At 40.0% G+C, this 18,904-nt stretch overlaps 1 protein-coding gene across 1 annotated transcript; it reads left to right on the top strand.

The window, feature by feature from the left end:
• The first annotated feature begins 7,751 nt into the window (after positions 1-7,751).
• On the top strand, positions 7,752-18,544 carry LOC129838991 (zinc finger protein OZF-like). Its single transcript, XM_055906257.1, has 2 exons — positions 7,752-8,378; positions 15,341-18,544. The coding sequence occupies exons 1-2, from the start codon at positions 8,000-8,002 to the stop codon at positions 16,552-16,554; spliced, it is 1,593 nt and encodes a 530-aa protein (XP_055762232.1). The 5' UTR covers positions 7,752-7,999; the 3' UTR covers positions 16,555-18,544.
• Positions 18,545-18,904: the final 360 nt, after the last annotated feature.

Raw genomic sequence — 18,904 nt, 5'->3', positions numbered from 1 at the left:
GTAAAGTACAGATACCCCCCCAAAACTACTTAAGTAGTACTTTAAAGTATTTTTACTTAAGTACTTTACACCACTATAGGTGCTTCAATAGAGTCTGACGTTCAGGGGTGGTTGGACATATAAGATGGGGTGCTGGTGAGCTTCTGCCCCCATTTTAGGTCGTCACACGAATATTCCCCCACCCATGTCCAGGGGTCTCAGTGTTGTACCTTTACGCCATTATACCAGTCGCAGTGTTCAAATCGTGTATCTGAATCACAACTTGAAAGACAATGAGTGACAACATTTCCACATGTTAAGCCATACAACATATAACTGAAGCATGCAGTAGTGCAAGAGTTTGCTGCTGACATCTCTGTTGACGAGTCTACGATATGTAAAACACTAAGCAACAATGGTGTTCATGGGAGGACACCACGGAAGAAGCCACTGCTGTCCAAAAAAACTTTGCTGCATGTCTGACGTTTGCAAAAGTGCACCTGGATGTTCCACAGCGCTACTGGCAAAATATTCTGTAGACAGATGAAACTACAGTTGGGTTGTTTGGAAGGAACACAACACAACACCATGTGTGGAGAAAAAAAGGCACAGCACAGCAACATCAAAACCTCTTCCCAACTGTAAAGTATGGTGGAGGGAGCATCGTGGTTTGGGGATGCTTTGCTGCTTCAGGGCCTGGACAGCTTGCTATCATCAAGGGTAAAATAAATTCCCAAGTTTATCAAGATATTTTACAGGAGAATGTTAGGCTATCTGTCTGCCAATTGAAGCTCAACGGAATTTGGGTGATGCAACAGGACAACGACCCAAAACACAATAGTAAATCAACAACAGAATGGCTTCAACAGAAGAAAAAACACCTTCTGGAGTGGCCCGCTCAGAGTCCTGACCTCATCCCGATTGAGATGCTGTGGCATGACCTCAGGAGAGCAGTTCACAGCAGACATCCCAATAATATTGCTGAACTGAAACAGTTTTGTAAAGAGGAATGATCCAAAAATCCTCCTGACAGTTGTGCTGATCTGATCCACAACTACAGAAAACGTTTGGTTGAGGTTATTGCTGCCAAAGGAGGGTCAACCAGTTATTAAATCCAAGGGTTCACATACTTTTCCCATCCTGCACTGTGAATGTTTACACAGTGTTTTCAATAAAGATATGAAAACGTATATTTGTGTGTTATTAGTTTAAGCAGACTTTGTTTGTCTATTGTTGTGACCTAGATGAAGGTTAGATCACATTTTATGACCAATTTATGCAGAAATCCAGGTATTTCTGAAGGGTTCATATACTTTTTCTTGCCACTGTATACTGCATCTTACCCCAGCTATAGGTCCATTGTGTGTGTGATCGTTTTAAGCCTCAACATCAACCAGCTCTGGTGGCATTGGGGACTTGGGATGCTTGCTCTCAAAGTACTGTTTGAATGTCTTCAGGTCAGGCATCTGCTTCTGTAAGGGTCAGGTAAGGAATGGAGGATATTAACAATCATTGGCTGAGACTGAATTTTCGGGTAACAAACAAAGTAATAAGATGCATCAAACTACTACACATCACACAGGCCAGTACAAGGGACTGCACTGAGAGAAACCTAAAGGTAGGCACATGAAACGTTCAGGTTGCTGCACAGACTATGGAGGCTCTAGTCTAGAGTGCCAGGCATTTGTTCAACTCTAAATGGTTAAATGACTCTGACGTTCAGGGGTGGTTGGAGAGACTGCTGGTGCTGGTGAGCTTCTGACCTTATTTTAGGTCGTCACACAAATATTCCCCCACCCATGTTCAGTGGTCTCAGTGTTATGTGCCTTGAAATCTATGTACTTTTGGTAATACTTTATGAGTAGGCAACAAATACAGTCATCTTAAATTGACATGTTGAATTTTTTGCCATACTAAATTGTATATTGCGCAAATTTCCCCAATGCGGACAGTTTGTATTACTACACTACACAAGCTTGCATTTTCACCCTATAAAACTTACACAAAATGTTAACCTCAGATTGGTGATGTTAGTCTAAAAGTTTATAGACATCCCGATGACATGATTGATTGTTTTGAACAGATCTGTCACGACTTCCTCAGAATCCGGTTCCTCTCCTTGTTCGGGCTGTGTTCGGGGGTCGACGTCACCGGTCTTCTAGCCATCGCTGATCCACCTTTCATTTTCCATTTGTTTTGTCTTGTTTTCCCACACACCTGGTTTACATTCCCTCATTACTTGACGTGTATATAACCCTTTGTTCCCCCCATGTCTGTGTGTGGAATTGTTTGTTGTAAAGTGTATGTGCCCTTCAGACTGGTTTGCGACGGGTTATTTCAACCCATATTTTGTTGTTCTGGGAGCCGTTGCTTTTTTCCTCATTAAACTGCTTCGGTTATTACCCAGTTCTGCTCTCCTGCGCCTGACTTCCCTGCAGCCCATTACGCACCTCTTACAAGATCAATATCTTAGGTTTTGTACCATAGATTTTCCCAAGAGCTGGGAACGTGGAGTTAATGAAATGCCCAGGAAATGGCACAGAAAATTTGGGGCGGTCTCTCCATAAAAATCAATGGCCACACACCAATACATGGATTTGACAGTCTAACTATTACTTAAATAGCAGTCAACTGTTGTCACTGTTGTTATTCTATAGAGGGCCGTGATTCGTTTAGGTTAACTAACAAAAAAAGTGGTCTGGTCCCTTTTCCATGATGGATGCCTCCCGAAATCAACATCCATCATTTCAAAATATAGATATAAACCTTCAAGTACTCATCTAACCAACTTCTTCAGGGCCAGCCTATCTCTCTTAACTACTCATTGTACTGAATAGATAATCATGAGCTAACATTGTACCACCTTATTTGCTGTAACACACAGTTAGAATGTTTAGGGAAGCAAGGCATTTGTGTAGGATGTGTATTGTAGAGTATGTTCTTTGGAATCTTTGTCATGTATTTCTCATTGAAAGTCTATTCTAGTCATTCATCTAATCTTGTCATTCGATTTCTATGGTATTTCTCTCCATTAGGACTGGGTATTGGCTCCTATGGGTTACTCTGCCTTCTACTGTGATGGAGAATGCCTCTACCCTCTGTGTTCCTGCATGAACTCCACCACCCACACTATGATCCAACTAGTGGTCAGTATGCACTACTACACCCTCTCTCACATGAACGCTAACATTACTGGTTTCAGTGGGAAAGATAGGAAATGGTTCAGACATTAATGGCAAATATAAAAAACTAAGATACCCAAGTTACCGGAGTCTACAATGGCAGACTGTTAATGTAGAGTAGGGATAGTGAGAAGTAACATTCAAGACTGAAGCAATTACCCCCTCTAGTGGTATACTGTACGAGGTTACTACACACACTGATTATACAAAACACACTGATTATACAAAACATTGAGGACACCTGCTCTTTCCATGACATAGAGTGACCAAGTGAAAGCTAGGACCCCTTATTGATGTCACTTGTTGAATCCACTTCAATCAGTGTAGATGAAGGGGAGTTAAAGAACGATTTTACAATCTTGAGAGAATTGAGACATGGACTGTGTGTGTCATTCAGAGGGTGAATCGGCAAGACAAAAGATTTAACTGCCTTTAAACGGGGTACTTATTTTCCACCATAATTTGCAAATAAATTCATAAAAAATCCTACAATGTGATTTTCTGGATTTTTTTTCATCATTTTGTCTGTCATAGTTGAAGTGTACCTATGATGAAAATTACAGGCCTGTCTCATCTTTTTAAGTGGGAGAACTTGCACAATTGGTGGCTGACTAAATACTTTTTTACCCCACTGTACATTGCACACGGACCTTAAGAAATCCTGAATGTATTGAAATATGTTAAAACTTGTTATGGATAGGGGGCAGCATTTTCACATTTGGATGAAAAGCGTGCCCAGAGTAAACTGCCTGCTACTCAGTCCCAGTTGCTAATATATGCATATTGTTAGTGGATTTGGATGGAAAACACTCTGAAGTTTCTAAAACTGTTTGAATGATGTCTGTGATTATAACAGAACTCATATGGCAGGCGAAAACCTGAGAAAAATCAAACCAGGAAATGGGAAATCTGAGGTTTGTAGGTTTTCAACTCTTGGCCTATCGAATACACAGTGTCTATGGGGTTATTTTGCACTTCCTAAGGCTTCCACTAGATGTCAACCATCTTTAGAACCTTGTTTGATGATTCTACTGTGAAGTGGGGCCGAATGAGTCAGAGGTCTGCCAGAATGCCTTGAGCTCATGACGCTCGTTCACGTAAGAGCGAGCTCTGTTCCATTGCTTTTCTGAAGACAAAGCAATTCTCCGGTTGGAACATTATTGAAGATTTATGATAAAAACATCCTAAACATACTGAGTTTGACATGTTTCTAAGGACTGTAATATGACTTTTAGCCTGAACTTTTGCATGGACCTGCCCGCGAGAGTTTAGATTGTGTACTGAACGCGTGAACCAAAAGGAGAAATTTGGACATAAATAATGGACTTTATGGAACAAATCAAACATTTATTGTGGAACTGGAATTCCTGGGAGTGCATTCTGATGAAGATCATCAAAGGTAAGTGAATATTTATAATTCTATTTCTGACTTATGTTGACTCCAACATGGCAGATATCTTTTTGGGTTGTGTATGTCTCTGAGCGCCGTACTCAGATTATTGCATGGTTTGCTTTTTCTGTAAAAAAAAATTAAAATCTGACACAGCGGTTGCATTAAGGAGAAGTATATCTTTAAATCTGTGAATAACACTTGTATCTTTTATCAATGTTTATTATGAGTATTTCTGTAAATTGATATGGCTCTGTGCAAATTCACGGGATGTTTTGGAGGCAAAGCCAAATGTAAACTGAGGATTTTGGATATAAATATGAACTTGATCGAACAAAACATACATGTATTGTGTAACATGTTGTCCCGGGAGTGTCATCTGATGAAGAATATCAAAGGTTAGGTATTAATTTCATCAATATTTCTGCTTTTTGTTACTCCTCTCTTTGGTTGGAAAATCGCTGTATGCTTTCTGTGACTAGTTGCTGTCCTAACATAATGATATGTTCTGCTTTCGCCGAAAAGCTTTTTTGAAATCGGACACTGTGGTTGGATTAACGAGATTGTTATCTTTAAAATGATGTCTAATACTTGTATGTTTGAGAAATTTGAATTATGATATTTCTGTTGATTGAAGTTGGCGCCCTGCAATTTCATTGGCTGTTGGCGAGTGGTTCCGCTAGTCCTAGACAGGTTTTAATAACCCATCATTTATACCTGTTAATTCATAACCCATCATTTATATATGTTAACCCATCATTTATACCTGTTGATTCCTAACCCATCATTTATACCTCTTAATTCATAACCCATCATTTATACCTCTTAATTCATAACCCATCATTTATACCTGTTAATTCATAACCCATCATTTATACCTCTAAATTCATAACCCATCCTTTATACCTGTTAGTTCATAACCCATCGTTTATACCTGTTAGTTCATAACCCATCATTTATACCTGTTAGTTCATAACCCATCGTTTATACCTGTTAGTTCATAACCCATCATTTATACCTGTTTATTCAGGGGCGGTTCAGGCAGGCTGGGGCGGTTCAGGCAGGCTGGCACGCTCCCTGACCTTACTTGGCAGGAACTAATGGAGATCCATAATAAACCCCAGGAAGAGTAGCTGCTGCCTCGACAGGAACTAATGGGGATCCATATTAAACCCAGGAAGAGTAGTTGCTGCCTTGGTAGGAACTAATGGGGATCCATAATAAACCCCAGGAAGAGTAGCTGCTGCCTTGGCAGGAACTAATGGGGATCCATATTAAACCCCAGGAAGAGTAGCTGCTGCCTTGGCAGGAACTAATGGGGATCCATAATAAACCCCAGGAAGAGTAGCTGCTGCCTTGGCAGGAACTAATGGGGATCCATAATAAACCCCCAGGAAGAGTAGCTGCTGCCTTGGCAGGAACAAATGGGGATCCATAATAAACCCCCAGGAAGAGTAGCTGCTGCCTTGGCAGGAACTAATGGGGATCCATAATAAATACAAATACTTGTATCAATATGTTTGTCTCTCTTCTCTCTCGGATTCGAAAATGTTAATTAGCATCAAAGTAGACGACATGCAAGACTACAAATCCGTGCAAGCTCCTGCATGTCATCTCTAGCTGACACCTTTCACAGAACAGTTCACTGAATTGTCCATTGAAATAAATGTTGACAATTTAATCATTGCTTCATAAAGGCCTGATTGGTGGAGTGCTGCAGAGATGGTTGTTCTTCAGGAAGGTTCTCCCATCTCCACAGAGGAGCTCTGGAGCTCTGTCAGAGTGAACATCGGGTTCTTGTTCACCTCCCTGACCAAGGGCCTTCTCCCCCGATTTCTCAGTTTGGCCAGGCGGCCGGCTCTAGGAAGAGCCTTGGTGGTTCCAAACTTCTTCATTTTAAGAATGATGGAGGCCACTGTGTTCTTGGGGACCTTCAATGCTGAAGACATTATTTGGTACCTTTCCCCAGATCTGTGCCTCGAATTCCTTTGACCTCATGGCTTGGTTTTTGCTCTGACATGCACTGTAAACTGTGGGACTTTATATAGACAAGTGTGTGCCTCTCCAAATCATGTCTAATCAATTGAATGTACCACAAGTGGACTCCAATCAAGCTGGAGAAACATCTCAAGGATGATCAATGGAATCAGGATACATCTGAGCTCAATTTCGAGTCTCATAGCAAAGGGTCTGAATATTTAAGTAAATAGATTTGCAAAAATGTCTAAACCTGTTTTGGGGTTGTCATTATGGGTTATTGTGTGTAGATTGATGAGGGGAAAAAAGATTCAATTTTAGAATAAGGCTGTAATGTCACTAAATGTGGAAAAAGTGAAGGGGTCTGAATACTTAATGAATGCGTTGTATTTCACTGGCAGAGTTCTCTACCATTGGCAGTTTTGTACACAGTCATGTGATACATGGTTTAGAAAAGTCCAATCTTAGGAGAGTGCATGGGAGGCACTATACTGTGTGTCTGCAGGTGTCTATCTGGTCAAAACCACTGATACAGGTGCCCCTCCACCCTCTGGTGGGATGGATCATGTCTACAGAGAAACTTAGATTCAAATGCTTTGATTTGTGTGTATTGGTTATACTGTATGTGTGAAATTGTTAGATACCACTTGTTAGATATTACTGCACTGTCGGAGCTAGAAACACAAGCATATCACTACACCCGCAATAACATCTGCTAAATACGTGTAAGTGACCAATAAAATGTGATTTTGATATGAAATAAACGTCCTATTTATCAAATGTGCTTTTGGTTGGGTTCAACATGAATCCAAAGGATTTGAATTTGTTTAAGGTCCATATTGATACAGAAACACAAAACCATGATTTATATTTATTAAGAACAAGTTGATTGACAAAGTCATGAAAAATTGGAAGAATTGAATAAACCATATTTTGGCTTTGATAAAAGATATGCCTCTGGGGTCAAAATGATCCATGTCAGAAGTGTGGATCAATGCAAATATGTAGTGGTGTGTAAAGTTTGTTTTAAATTATCACTCATTAAAAACGAATCAATCAACACATGCTTCTCTTTGAACGACTTCATATAACATTAACCTTTTATTAAATAAATTTAAAATAAACGTTTGGTTCCTCCTGCGTTGCCGACTCCAGTCAGCAGATGGCGATTTGCTTCTTTTAGGTTCAGGCGATACTGCCAGTGTGACGTATAATCTAGTGGACGGGGTGCTCCTTCAACAACAACAGCTAGTCAGACACCTCGGTAGCATTCGAGCAAACATAGCTACAACATTCACGCTCTTTACAATGTTTTGGTGTATATTAGTCGCTGTGTAATAAACACACTTCTGTCGTATGTACTTGTTGGCCCATTTAATTATATATTTACGTTGTTTGTCAGCTAGCTGGGTTGCTAAGTTAGCTTAGAACTAGGCTAGTCACTAATGCTAGCTAGCTAACATTTCCGACCATGAGTTCACTAAGTTACTCTCCTCCTGCTAAAGAAGAGGTGGTCTGCTGGACGGAGAAAGAAGCTTTCGTGAAAGAGGAGGACGAAGAGGAGGCTGTTACAATACAAAAACAAGTAGAGGGTGAGGCTGTTACCGTGAAAGAAGAGAAAGACGTTACAGTGAAAGAAGAGGAAGACGCGTTCAGAGTGAAAGAGGAGGATGTTACAGTAAAAGAAGAGGGGGATGCAGTTTCCGGAGTGAAAGAGGAGGAGGGGGAGATGACTGTCACATTGGAGGAAGAGAAAGAGGAGGATGCAGTTTCTGGAGTGAAAGAGGAGGAGGGGGAGATGACTGTCACATTGGAGGAAGAGGAGGAGGTTGGAGATCTGTTTAACACCAGTAAGTACCGTCTCTGCAGTCGTTGAACCAATATGCAGTAAAGGGGTTCTACACTTTAATGTTGTTCTGTAGGAATGGCTGAAGCTACACTGTAACATGTAGAACATCAAGAGTGGACCATCAACAAAACGTTAACAATTGATCAAATGCATCCAATGACAATACCTGAAATACTGTAGTCCTCAATATCTCCTATTATCTTAGCCCAATATGTACTCTTAAAAGGGCAATCAGCAGTTGTCTGTCGTACCCCATCAGAACCCAAAATATAAGCTTTTTTTTACTCCAATGTTTGTCAGTAAATATAAACAAACACTGTATATCCTCAAAACATGGTTAAAACTATAATGTTGATATCATGGATGGTTGCATTTCTCCAGCCCCATCCCTCAGCTTTTTACCGAAACGGGCAGGGAGTATGCTTTGTTATTGTTTCTACTGCTAATTGCTGCCTCCGCTACTCCTCGAGGTCCAAGGACTGTATGTTATTTTCAGAGGTAGACTGGCTCTGGCAGCTAAAATAGTCAAATATTCCATCTAAATGTGAATCGATTCTCAATTGCGATACATTTCTAGAAACATAAATCGCTGTACTTTCATATCACATCAAAATAATTTCACACAAAACTTTCATATCACATCAAAATAAGTAACCAGTTGCGACGCCCCAAACGGTAAACCAAATTCGTTTCTCGTAATTTCACCTTCCTTCAGGCTTCTTTTTCTTCTTTGGACTTTATATGGCGGTTGGCAACCAACTTTAAGCTGCATTACCACCATCAACTGGACTGGAGTGTGGACCTCAGTTCATCTTTTAATCACCCACGTTGGTATATACCAAGACAGTCATGAAGGGGGCACAACAAAACCTTTTCCCCCTCAGGAGACTGAAATGATTTGGCATGGGTCCCCAGATCCTCAAAATGTAATACAGCTGCACCACTGAGAGCATCCTGACCGGTTGCATCACCGCCTGGTATGGCAACTGCTCGGCATTTGACCGTAAGGCGCTACAGAGGGTAGTGCGAAGCACCCAGTATATCATTGTGGCCAAGCTTCCTGCCATCCAGGACCTATATAGTGGGCGGTGTCAGAGGAAAGCCCACAAAATTGTCAGAGACTCCAGTCACCCAAGTCATAGACTGTTTCACCACCGGACAATTTACATTGTCCCCCCCCCCCACCCCCCTCCCTTTTGTGTACTGCTGCTACTCACTGGTTGTTTGTTACCTCTGCTGTTACCTATGCATAGTCACTAAGCCCCCACCTTCATGTACAGATTACCTCAACTAGCCTGTACCCCCGCACACTGACTCGTTACCGGTGCCCCCTGTATATAACCTCGTTATTGTTATTCTCATTGTGTTACTTTTTATTATTACTTTTTATTTTAGTCTACTTGGTAAACGTTTTCTTCTTCTTGAACTGCAGTAAAGGGGTTCTACACTTTTCATCTCTAGCCGACGCCTTTCACAGAACAGTTCACTGAATTGTCCATTGAAATAAATGTTGACAATTTAATCATTGCTTCATAAAGGCCTGATTGGTGGAGTGCTGCAGAGATGGTTGTCCTTCTGGAAGGTTCTCCCATCTCCACAGAGGAACTTTGGAGCTCTGTCAGTGTGACCATCAGGTTTTTTTTCACCTCCCTGACCAAGGCCCTTCTCCCCCAATCGCTCAGTTTGGCTGGGTGACCAGCTCTATGAAGAGTATTCCATTTAAAAATGATGGAGGTCACTGTGTTCTTGGGGACCTTCAATGCTGCAGAATTTCTTTGGTACCCTTCCCCAGATCTGTTCCTCGAAATAATCCTGTCTTGGAGCTCTACGGACAGTTCCTTCGACCTCATGGCTTGGTTTTTGCTCTGACGTGCACTGTCAACTGTGGGACCATATATAGACAGGGGTGTGTGTGCCTTCCAAATCATGTCCAATCAATTGAATTTACCACAGATGGACTACGAACAAGTTGTAGATACATCTCAATGATTATTAATGGAAACAAGATGCACCTGAAAGCAATTTTGAGTCTCATAGAAAAGGGTCTGAATACTTATGTAAATAAGGTTTTTCTGTTTTTTTTTACCTGTTTTCACTTTGTCATTATGGGCTATTGTTGACACCCCTCTAAAACAAGATAACCATCAGAAAAACATCTTCCTTCTCCTACTCCTCCCGCTGCTGCTTGCCTTTGTAAATTCTGATGTTATGCTCCTAAAGTTTCTGATAATAGGCTTCGCCAGCAGTCGTTATGCTCCTATAGTTTCTGGTAATAGGCTACACCAGCAGTCGTTATGCTCCTATAGTTTCTGGTAATAGACTACACTAGCAGTCGTTATGCTCCCATAGTTTCTGGTAATAGGCTACACCAGCAGTCGTTATGCTCCTATAGTTTCTGGTAATAGGCTACACCAGCAGTCGTTATGCTTCTATAGTTTCTGGTAATAGACTACACCAGCAGTCGTTATGCCCCTATAGTTTCTGGTAATAGACTACACCAGCAGTCATTATGCTTCTATATTTTCTGGTAATAGGCTACACCAGCAGTCGTTATGCTCCTATAGTTTCTGGTAATAGACTACACCAGCAGTCATTATGCTTCTATAGTTTCTGGTAATCGGCTACACCAGCAGTCGTTATGCTCTTATAGTTTCTGGTAATAGGCTACACCAGCAGTCGTTATGCTCCTATAGTTTCTGGTAATAGGCTACACCAGCAGTCGTTATGCTCCTATAGTTTCTGGTAATAGGCTACACCAGCAGTCGTTATGCTCCTATAGTTTCTGGTAATAGGCTACACCAGCAGTCGTTATGCTCCTATAGTTTCTGGTAATAGGCTACACCAGCAGTCGTTATGCTCCTATAGTTTCTGGTAATAGGCTACACCAGCAGTCGTTATGCTCCTATAGTTTCTGGTAATAGGCTACACCAGCAGTCGTTATGCTCCTATAGTTTCTGGTAATAGGCTACACCAGCAGTCGTTATGCTCCTATAGTTTCTGGTAATAGGCTACACCAGCAGTCGTTATGCTCCTATAGTTTCTGGTAATAGGCTACACCAGCAGTCGTTATGCTCCTATAGTTGCTGGTAATAGATTACACCAGCAGTTGTTATGCTCCTATAGTTTCTGGTAATAGGCTACACCAGCAGTCGTTATGCTCCTATAGTTTCTGGTAACAGCAACCCTTTTCCATTTGGTGCTAATTTATCTGACCATTTCTACTGATCTGGTGCCAGTTCTGATTTTCATATTCACATTTTACTTGACCAGACTCATTTAATTTATAATAGTATCTCAAAAGTATTATCTGTACATTCTATCTAAATCTAAATGAAAATTATGCAAATCTTAAAGTAACTTTTATTGCCATTGCCAACTATGTAAAAATAGTCTACATAAAGCCAACAAATAAAAACATCACAGCCTGCAGGTAGAAAATATCCTGATAAAAATAAATATCCAATAATTCACATTTGCTGCACATGGCATGTCTACAACAAACTTGAAACATTGTATCAACTGGCTCGGCCCAAAACTCGAGATAGCAAGCTTGCAACATGGTATAAAATATTCTTGGCCCTCAGAGTTTCCTGCGCCAGTGAGTTCGGGACAGACACAGCTGTTGGCTATTTGTGCAAAGAATAAGAAGTAATCAGGTATTTTATAACATTTCCACTGGATCAGAGCTTTACATCTTTCCCTTTTATGCTGAGTGGTTATCGAAAGGGCGAGAGCTGGAAATATTTTACGAAAATACTTTGAGGAACTATTGTCATTGGCAATTGATTTTGATTAGACTTTGTTTACTTGCTGTGTGAGGTGAAGAAGAAAATACTTTGAGAAGCTCCACAGCTCATTAGTGGTGGTGTGTTAAGACAATCAGAAATACTATCAGATATCCCTAAATTGGCACATTTATAGGCCTACATTTGCGCGCAGGACAGGTAGACTAGTCCTCCTTCTATCAAATCAAAATGTAATTGTCACGTGCGCCAAATACAACAGGTGTGTCACGTTCCTGACCTATTTCTGTTAGTTTGTTGTATGTGTTAGTTGGTCAGGACGTGAGTTTGGGTGGGCATTCTATGTTTTCTGTTTCTATGTTGGTTTAAGGGTTGCCTGGTATGGCTCTTAATTAGAGGCAGGTGTTTGGCGTTTTCCTCTAATTGAGAGTCATATTTAGGTAGGTTGTTTCACAGTGTTCGTTGTGGGTGGTTGTCTCCTGTGTTTTTCGTGTCTGTGTATGTGCACCACACGGGACTGTTTTGGCTGTTCATTCGTTTGATGTAGTCTGTTCCTGTCCGTGAGTTCTACGTGTAGTTATGTAAGTTTATGTTCAGGTTTCGTCTACGTCGTTTTCTTATTTTGTAATTTTCCAAGTGTTTTCGTATTCGTCTTTGTATTTCAAATAAATTCATTTATGTCTACTTACCTCGCTGCGTATTGGTCCACCGATATCCACCTTATGTTACGCTGGGAAAACAGTTTTCATGGGCACAGAAATACTAAATAATTTCAGAGTTTGCTAAATCCAATGGTTCTAACCGAGAGTCACCTTAACTTTATTTACAACACCCAAATTGATACGGTCATTAACGCGGTTCTTCAATAATTACACATAATACTTAATACTGTAGCTGCTTAGTTACAGTCACATGTTCAACTATCATCAGCTGATCCAGGAAAACATTTTCTGAATGACAGTATCATGACAAACATCACAACATGCAACAACAACCAAAGTGCTTCTTCGTTCATTACTCTGGTAAAGACAGTTATGCCGTGCTCCACGTTGGATCCAACATCCCTAACAAATTGATGTTTATAATGTTATTGTCTGCTTGATTTCCAGTATGGTCTCGTTAGTCTGTTTGGACACGGAGATACTTAGCTCATAATGTGTAGAGAACTGTTCATTGATGGATAGGCTATTGTACAACACACACAGCTATTTTCCTTTATTCAGGACATTTAGAATGAAAACACATTACAGAGTAGCCTAGTGGGATTATTGACAAAATTATCTGGTGATCAGGTTATGAAATGTCATGACATGACACATTTTAGTTTCCATGTTTCACCTGAAATATTAAATGATTTATAGTCCTAGGTCTATGTTGTTGTTAGGTGAAGTTTTGGGTCCTACAGGAGGTCTGTGTTATAGTTATGGGTCCTACAGTAGGTCTATGTTGTTGTTAGGGGAAGTTATGGGTCCTACAGTAGGTCTATGTTGTTGCTAGGTGAAGTTATGGATCCTACAGTAGGTCTATGTTATAGTTATGGGTCCTACAGTAGGTCTATGTTGTTGTTAGACCTACTGTAGGATCCATAACTTCACCTAACTATAACATAGACCTACTGTAGGATCCATAACTTCACCTATGTTATTGTTCTGTGAAGTTTTGTTAAACACTTAGTGGACAAACCCTCATTGTCAGGCTGATGGCAAAGCTAGCCAAATAGCATTTTAAGTGTTTTAAAAAAAGGTATAAAGCAGTTGATTTGCAACAATAACACAAACATTATGTTAAGCAGGGCATTCAAACGAGGCTTACAATTATAATCCAAAAGTAATGTGAAATGCACTCATAAGCAACCTGTAAATGGAGGCAATATTTGCTGTCAGCCTATGAGAATTCCCCTGAGTTTTCCCCCATGGTGGTGAATTAGTGAATAGACACAGAGCTTAATGTAAGTTTCCTTGAGTAGCATCCTGATCTTGCGCTGATAATGCGCTGTAATATACAGAATACTTTGTGAAAACTAAAATCTTAAATGACCATTTTTGCTCCAATAAGATATACTACATCCATAACTAGTGGTTCCCTCATTAGCAGATATACTACATCCATAACTAGTGGTTTCCTCATTAGCAGATATACTACATCCATAACTAGCGGTTTCCTCATTACCAGATATACTACATCCATAACTAGTGGTTTCCTCATGACCAGATATACTACATCTATAACTAGTGGTTTCCTCATTAGTAGATATACTACATCCATAACTAGTGGTTTCCTCATTAGCAGATATACTACATCTATAACTAGTGGTTTCCTCATTAGCAGATATACTACATCCATAACTAGTGGTTTCCTCATTAGCAGATATACTACATCCATAACTAGTGGTTTCCTCATTACCAGATACACTACATCCATAACTAGTGGTTTCCTCATTACCAGATATACTACATCCATAACTAGTGGTTTCCTCATTAGCAGATATACTACATCCATAACTAGTGGTTTCCTCATTACCAGATATACTACATCCATAACTAGTGGTTTCCTCGTTATCAGATATACTACATCCATAACTAGTGGTTTCCTCATTACCAGATATACTACATCCATAACTAGTGGTTTCCTCATTACCAGATATACTATATCCATAACTAGTGGTTTGCTCATTAGCAGATATACTACATCCATAACTAGTGGTTTCCTCATTAGCAGATATACTACATCCATAACTAGTGGTTTCCTCATTACCAGATACACTACATCCAAAACTAGTGGTTTCCTCATTACCAGATATACTACATCCATAACTAGTGGTTTCCTCGTTAGCAGATATACTACATCCATAACTAGTGGTTTCCTCATTACCAGATATACTACATCCATAACTAGCGGTTTCCTCATTAGCAGGGTGGTGATTCTGCAACCAAATTGTGTGCATCGCCCTCCTGCCGCAATTGTACAAACACAGAAAGGGGCCTATATTGGAGACCAAAAGTCGTCTGGCACAGTGCTTAGGAATTCAACAACTTGAATAACTTATTTCTTAGCCTACAATCATCGATGTTACTACTAATGTGAAAACCAGACAATTGTCATATAATTTAACAGACGTCATTTGTTGTACAACTTCATGGGTATCACCTTTTACCTCAAATAAACAGTGTATTTCTGCTGTTGTGGGCCTTTTAACCATCTGTCATTGTGGTTCACACAGGAGAGAGATGTGACTATCGTGGATCCTCTGGGGAGCCTCAACAACATCATGATGCTGACGAGGCAGAGAAGAGTCTCTCCGGATCAGAACACCTCAAGAAACACCAGCAGAGACCCACAGGGAAGAAATCTCATTGCTGCTCTGACTGTGGGAAACGTTGCAAATATTCATCATACCTTAAAATACACCAGCGAGTACACACAGGAGAGAAACCTTATAGCTGTGATCAATGTGGGAAGAGTTTTACTCAGTCAAGCGCCCTGAAATCCCACCTAAAACTACACACAGGAGAGAAACCTTTTAGCTGTGATCAATGTGGGAAGAGATTTATTAAGTCTAGCAATCTGACAGTACACCAGAGAAAACACACAGGAAAGAAATATTTTAGTTGTAATCAATGTGTGAAAAGTTTTATTACATCTAGAGATCTGACTGTACACCAGAGAACACACACAGGAGAGAAACCTTATAGCTGTGATCAGTGTGGGAAGAGTTTTATTACATCTAGCCATCTGACTAGACACCAGCGAGTACACACAGGAGAGAAACCATTCCACTGTTCAGATTGTGGAAAAAGATTCTCAACTTCACACATTTTGAAGATGCACCAGAAAACACACACAGGAGAGAAATCGTATAGCTGTGCTCAATGTGGGAAGAGATTTACTCAGTCAAGCTCCCTGAAATCACACCGTAAACTACACACAGGAGAGAAACCTTTTATCTGTGATCAATGTGGGAAGAGATTTATTAATTCTAGCAATCTGACAGTACACCAGAGAAAACACACAGGAGAGAAACCTTATAGCTGTGATCAGTGTGGGAAAAGTTATATTACATCTAGCCATCTGACTATACACCAGCGGAGACACACAGGAGAGAAACTTCACGACTGTTCAGATTGTGGAAAAAGCTTTTCAACTTCACATACTTTGAAGATGCACCAGACAACACACACAGGACAGAAATCTTATAGCTGTGATCAATGTGGGAAGAGTTTTACTCAGTCAAGCTCACTGAAATCCCACCATAAACTACACACAGGAGAGAAATCTTTTAGCTGTGATCAATGTGGGAAGAGTTTTACTACATCTAGCTATCTGACTATACACCAGCGGAGACACACAGGAGAGAAACCTTATAGCTGTGTTCAATGTGGGAAGAGATACTCTGATAAAAGTTATCTGATCAAACATCAGAAAATACATACATGAAGGAGTTGTTTCATGACATCAATGAATTAATGTCACAATGTTTTAACATTGTAGTAGGAGTATTTTAATGGTGTCACAATGTAGAAGCCTAAACGTTTGTCCCCTGTTCTATTGATTTCAGCATGATATGGATATTAGCCTCAGGGGGAAATCCAGGCTCTGATTTGGGAGTATTATTTATGTGATTAAGCAAAAGGTGGCAAACAAAAAAAGAGTTGTGTTACACTTACCATGTTGGTGACCCACTTGAATCAAACTGCAACACTTCAAAATGTAGCGAGCTGTTTTCTACAAGTGCAACCTCATCTCCCTCCTGTCGCACAATTGATTTTAGCATGATATCGATGAGTGGTGACAAATAAGTGTAGCGTTCCTTTGTTTAGCGACCCCTACATTTTAAATGCATCACTCCAACATGTAGCTGACTGTCTTCTGCAGGTTGTCCTCTAACCAGTGAGGTTAAAGATATCTCTCATTTCCATGTGTTTTGTTTAGTTGTGTTAGTTTCAACAGCATGTACAACCTAATTTCCACCCTAATCGATATCAGTGATTTATTGCTACTTGTCAAAACAACAGCGTTTCTGGTGCTTGTGCAGTTGATAAGGAGCTTGTTTTAAAAAATACAATTATTGTGGCAGATGTTTGTGTATATACCACATGTTAGGTTTTCAATTTATCCCAAACTGTTTCTGCATATTGGTTATTGATTTGTACATGTTAAAACTGTGTTTTGACATTGGGCTATCCCACCTAGCAACTATGCAATCAAATATTTCATATTTACATTTCATGTAACATTTAGTAGTGATATTTATTCATGCAAGCAACTGACAATTTTTGGGGTAAAATTATATTGACATTGTTACCCTGCTTTTAGAATTTTAAGGTTAATTCTCACATGTGCCAAGCCAAATGTACTAGAGCATGACATTGGGGATTGGGCCCCGATCCAACAACATGCCTAGTGAACCCTGATATGTAGAGAAGCTCTGCAGTGAGGTGGAAAGTTACTATGGATATTGCAGGAGTTTCCTCTTGAAATCAGACATGTCTGTGGTAAGGACAACTTGGTTGCTGATTGTCTTAAGGGTGGGCAGTCAAAATGTTTTGAGTTTAGCCAGTGCGTTGCCATGGATCACAATTTATTTTGAATGCACGTTTTTCCGTATTGGAGATGAATTTTGTTTGGGCTCGTTTCAAGGGGACGAGAGTTCTAGAAGCTAGTGAGGTTTCGGTTTCTTTGTGGGAAAAATAAATGTTGTTTTTAATTGTTGTTAGACAGACACCATGTTTATATTGTAGAAGGTGAAGCATTGTAGTTGATTATAATGTGAAATGGAAGTTGTTTTCTGTTGGTGGTGAGCATTCTCTTAAGGTGTTAGTCTTTGGTTTTTCCAGTTATGTTTTGAGGTTGTTCTTTAGTGAGTAGGATGCACTGATTGGTGTCACCTCGTTAGTCAGTATGTGTTACACCTGTGCTGGCTTGTCCATCTCATTAGTGAGAAGGTGTTTCACCTGAGCTGGTCCAGGTTCTATTTAAGAGTGTCTGGCCCAGTGCTCCAGTTGTCTTGATAGATGTGGAGAGTCAACACCTTTAGTTGCTCTACCTTTTTGGTTTGCTTCCTGTCTTTAAGTTTGGTGTTAGTTTTTCTCTTGTTTGCCTCTTCTTGGGCAGATTTAGTGGGTCTCATGGTGGGTGTCTTTTAGGTCCCAGTTGTTGTTACTAGTCAATTTTCAGTGGACACCCACATAGTGACTTTCAGAGCCCCGCCTAAAAAAAAAAAAAGCTTGAATTTTGGGATGGATATTGCATCCAATTAATTTTAATCAATGGCATTTCCTTAGGGTGCTCATTAGTCTTTCAGTTGTTAGTCTTCTGTTTGTTGTGTACTAAATATTTTTAAAAAATATTTGTTTTTTTCCTGTGAAGCCATTGTGTTGCATCCATGTCTGAAACGTGCTGTATAAATAAAGCTTGATTTGATTTCAACAAATGAACCCAATTACTGACCAATCAACAGACTCTTGGTCCCTTTTAGTATTTGTTAATGAATAGAATACAGTATATACATGTGAGATGAGTAATACATAGACTAAGATACAGTAGGATAGAATACAGTATATACATATCAGATGAGTAATGCAAAATATGTCAACATTATTAAAGTGACTAGTAATTCCAAGTCTATGTATATAGGCAGCAGCCTCTAATGTGCTAGTGATGGCTATTTAACAGTATTTAACAGTCTGATGGCCTTGCGATAGAAGCTGTTTTTCTGTCTCTCGGTTCCAGCTTTGATGCACCTGTACTGACCTCGCCTTCTGGATGATAACGGGGTGAACAGGCA

Source organism: Salvelinus fontinalis, chromosome 40 (assembly GCF_029448725.1).
Source record: "Salvelinus fontinalis isolate EN_2023a chromosome 40, ASM2944872v1, whole genome shotgun sequence".
Classification (NCBI taxonomy): Eukaryota; Metazoa; Chordata; class Actinopteri; order Salmoniformes; family Salmonidae; genus Salvelinus; species Salvelinus fontinalis.
This window is presented reverse-complemented; position numbering and strand designations above follow the sequence as displayed.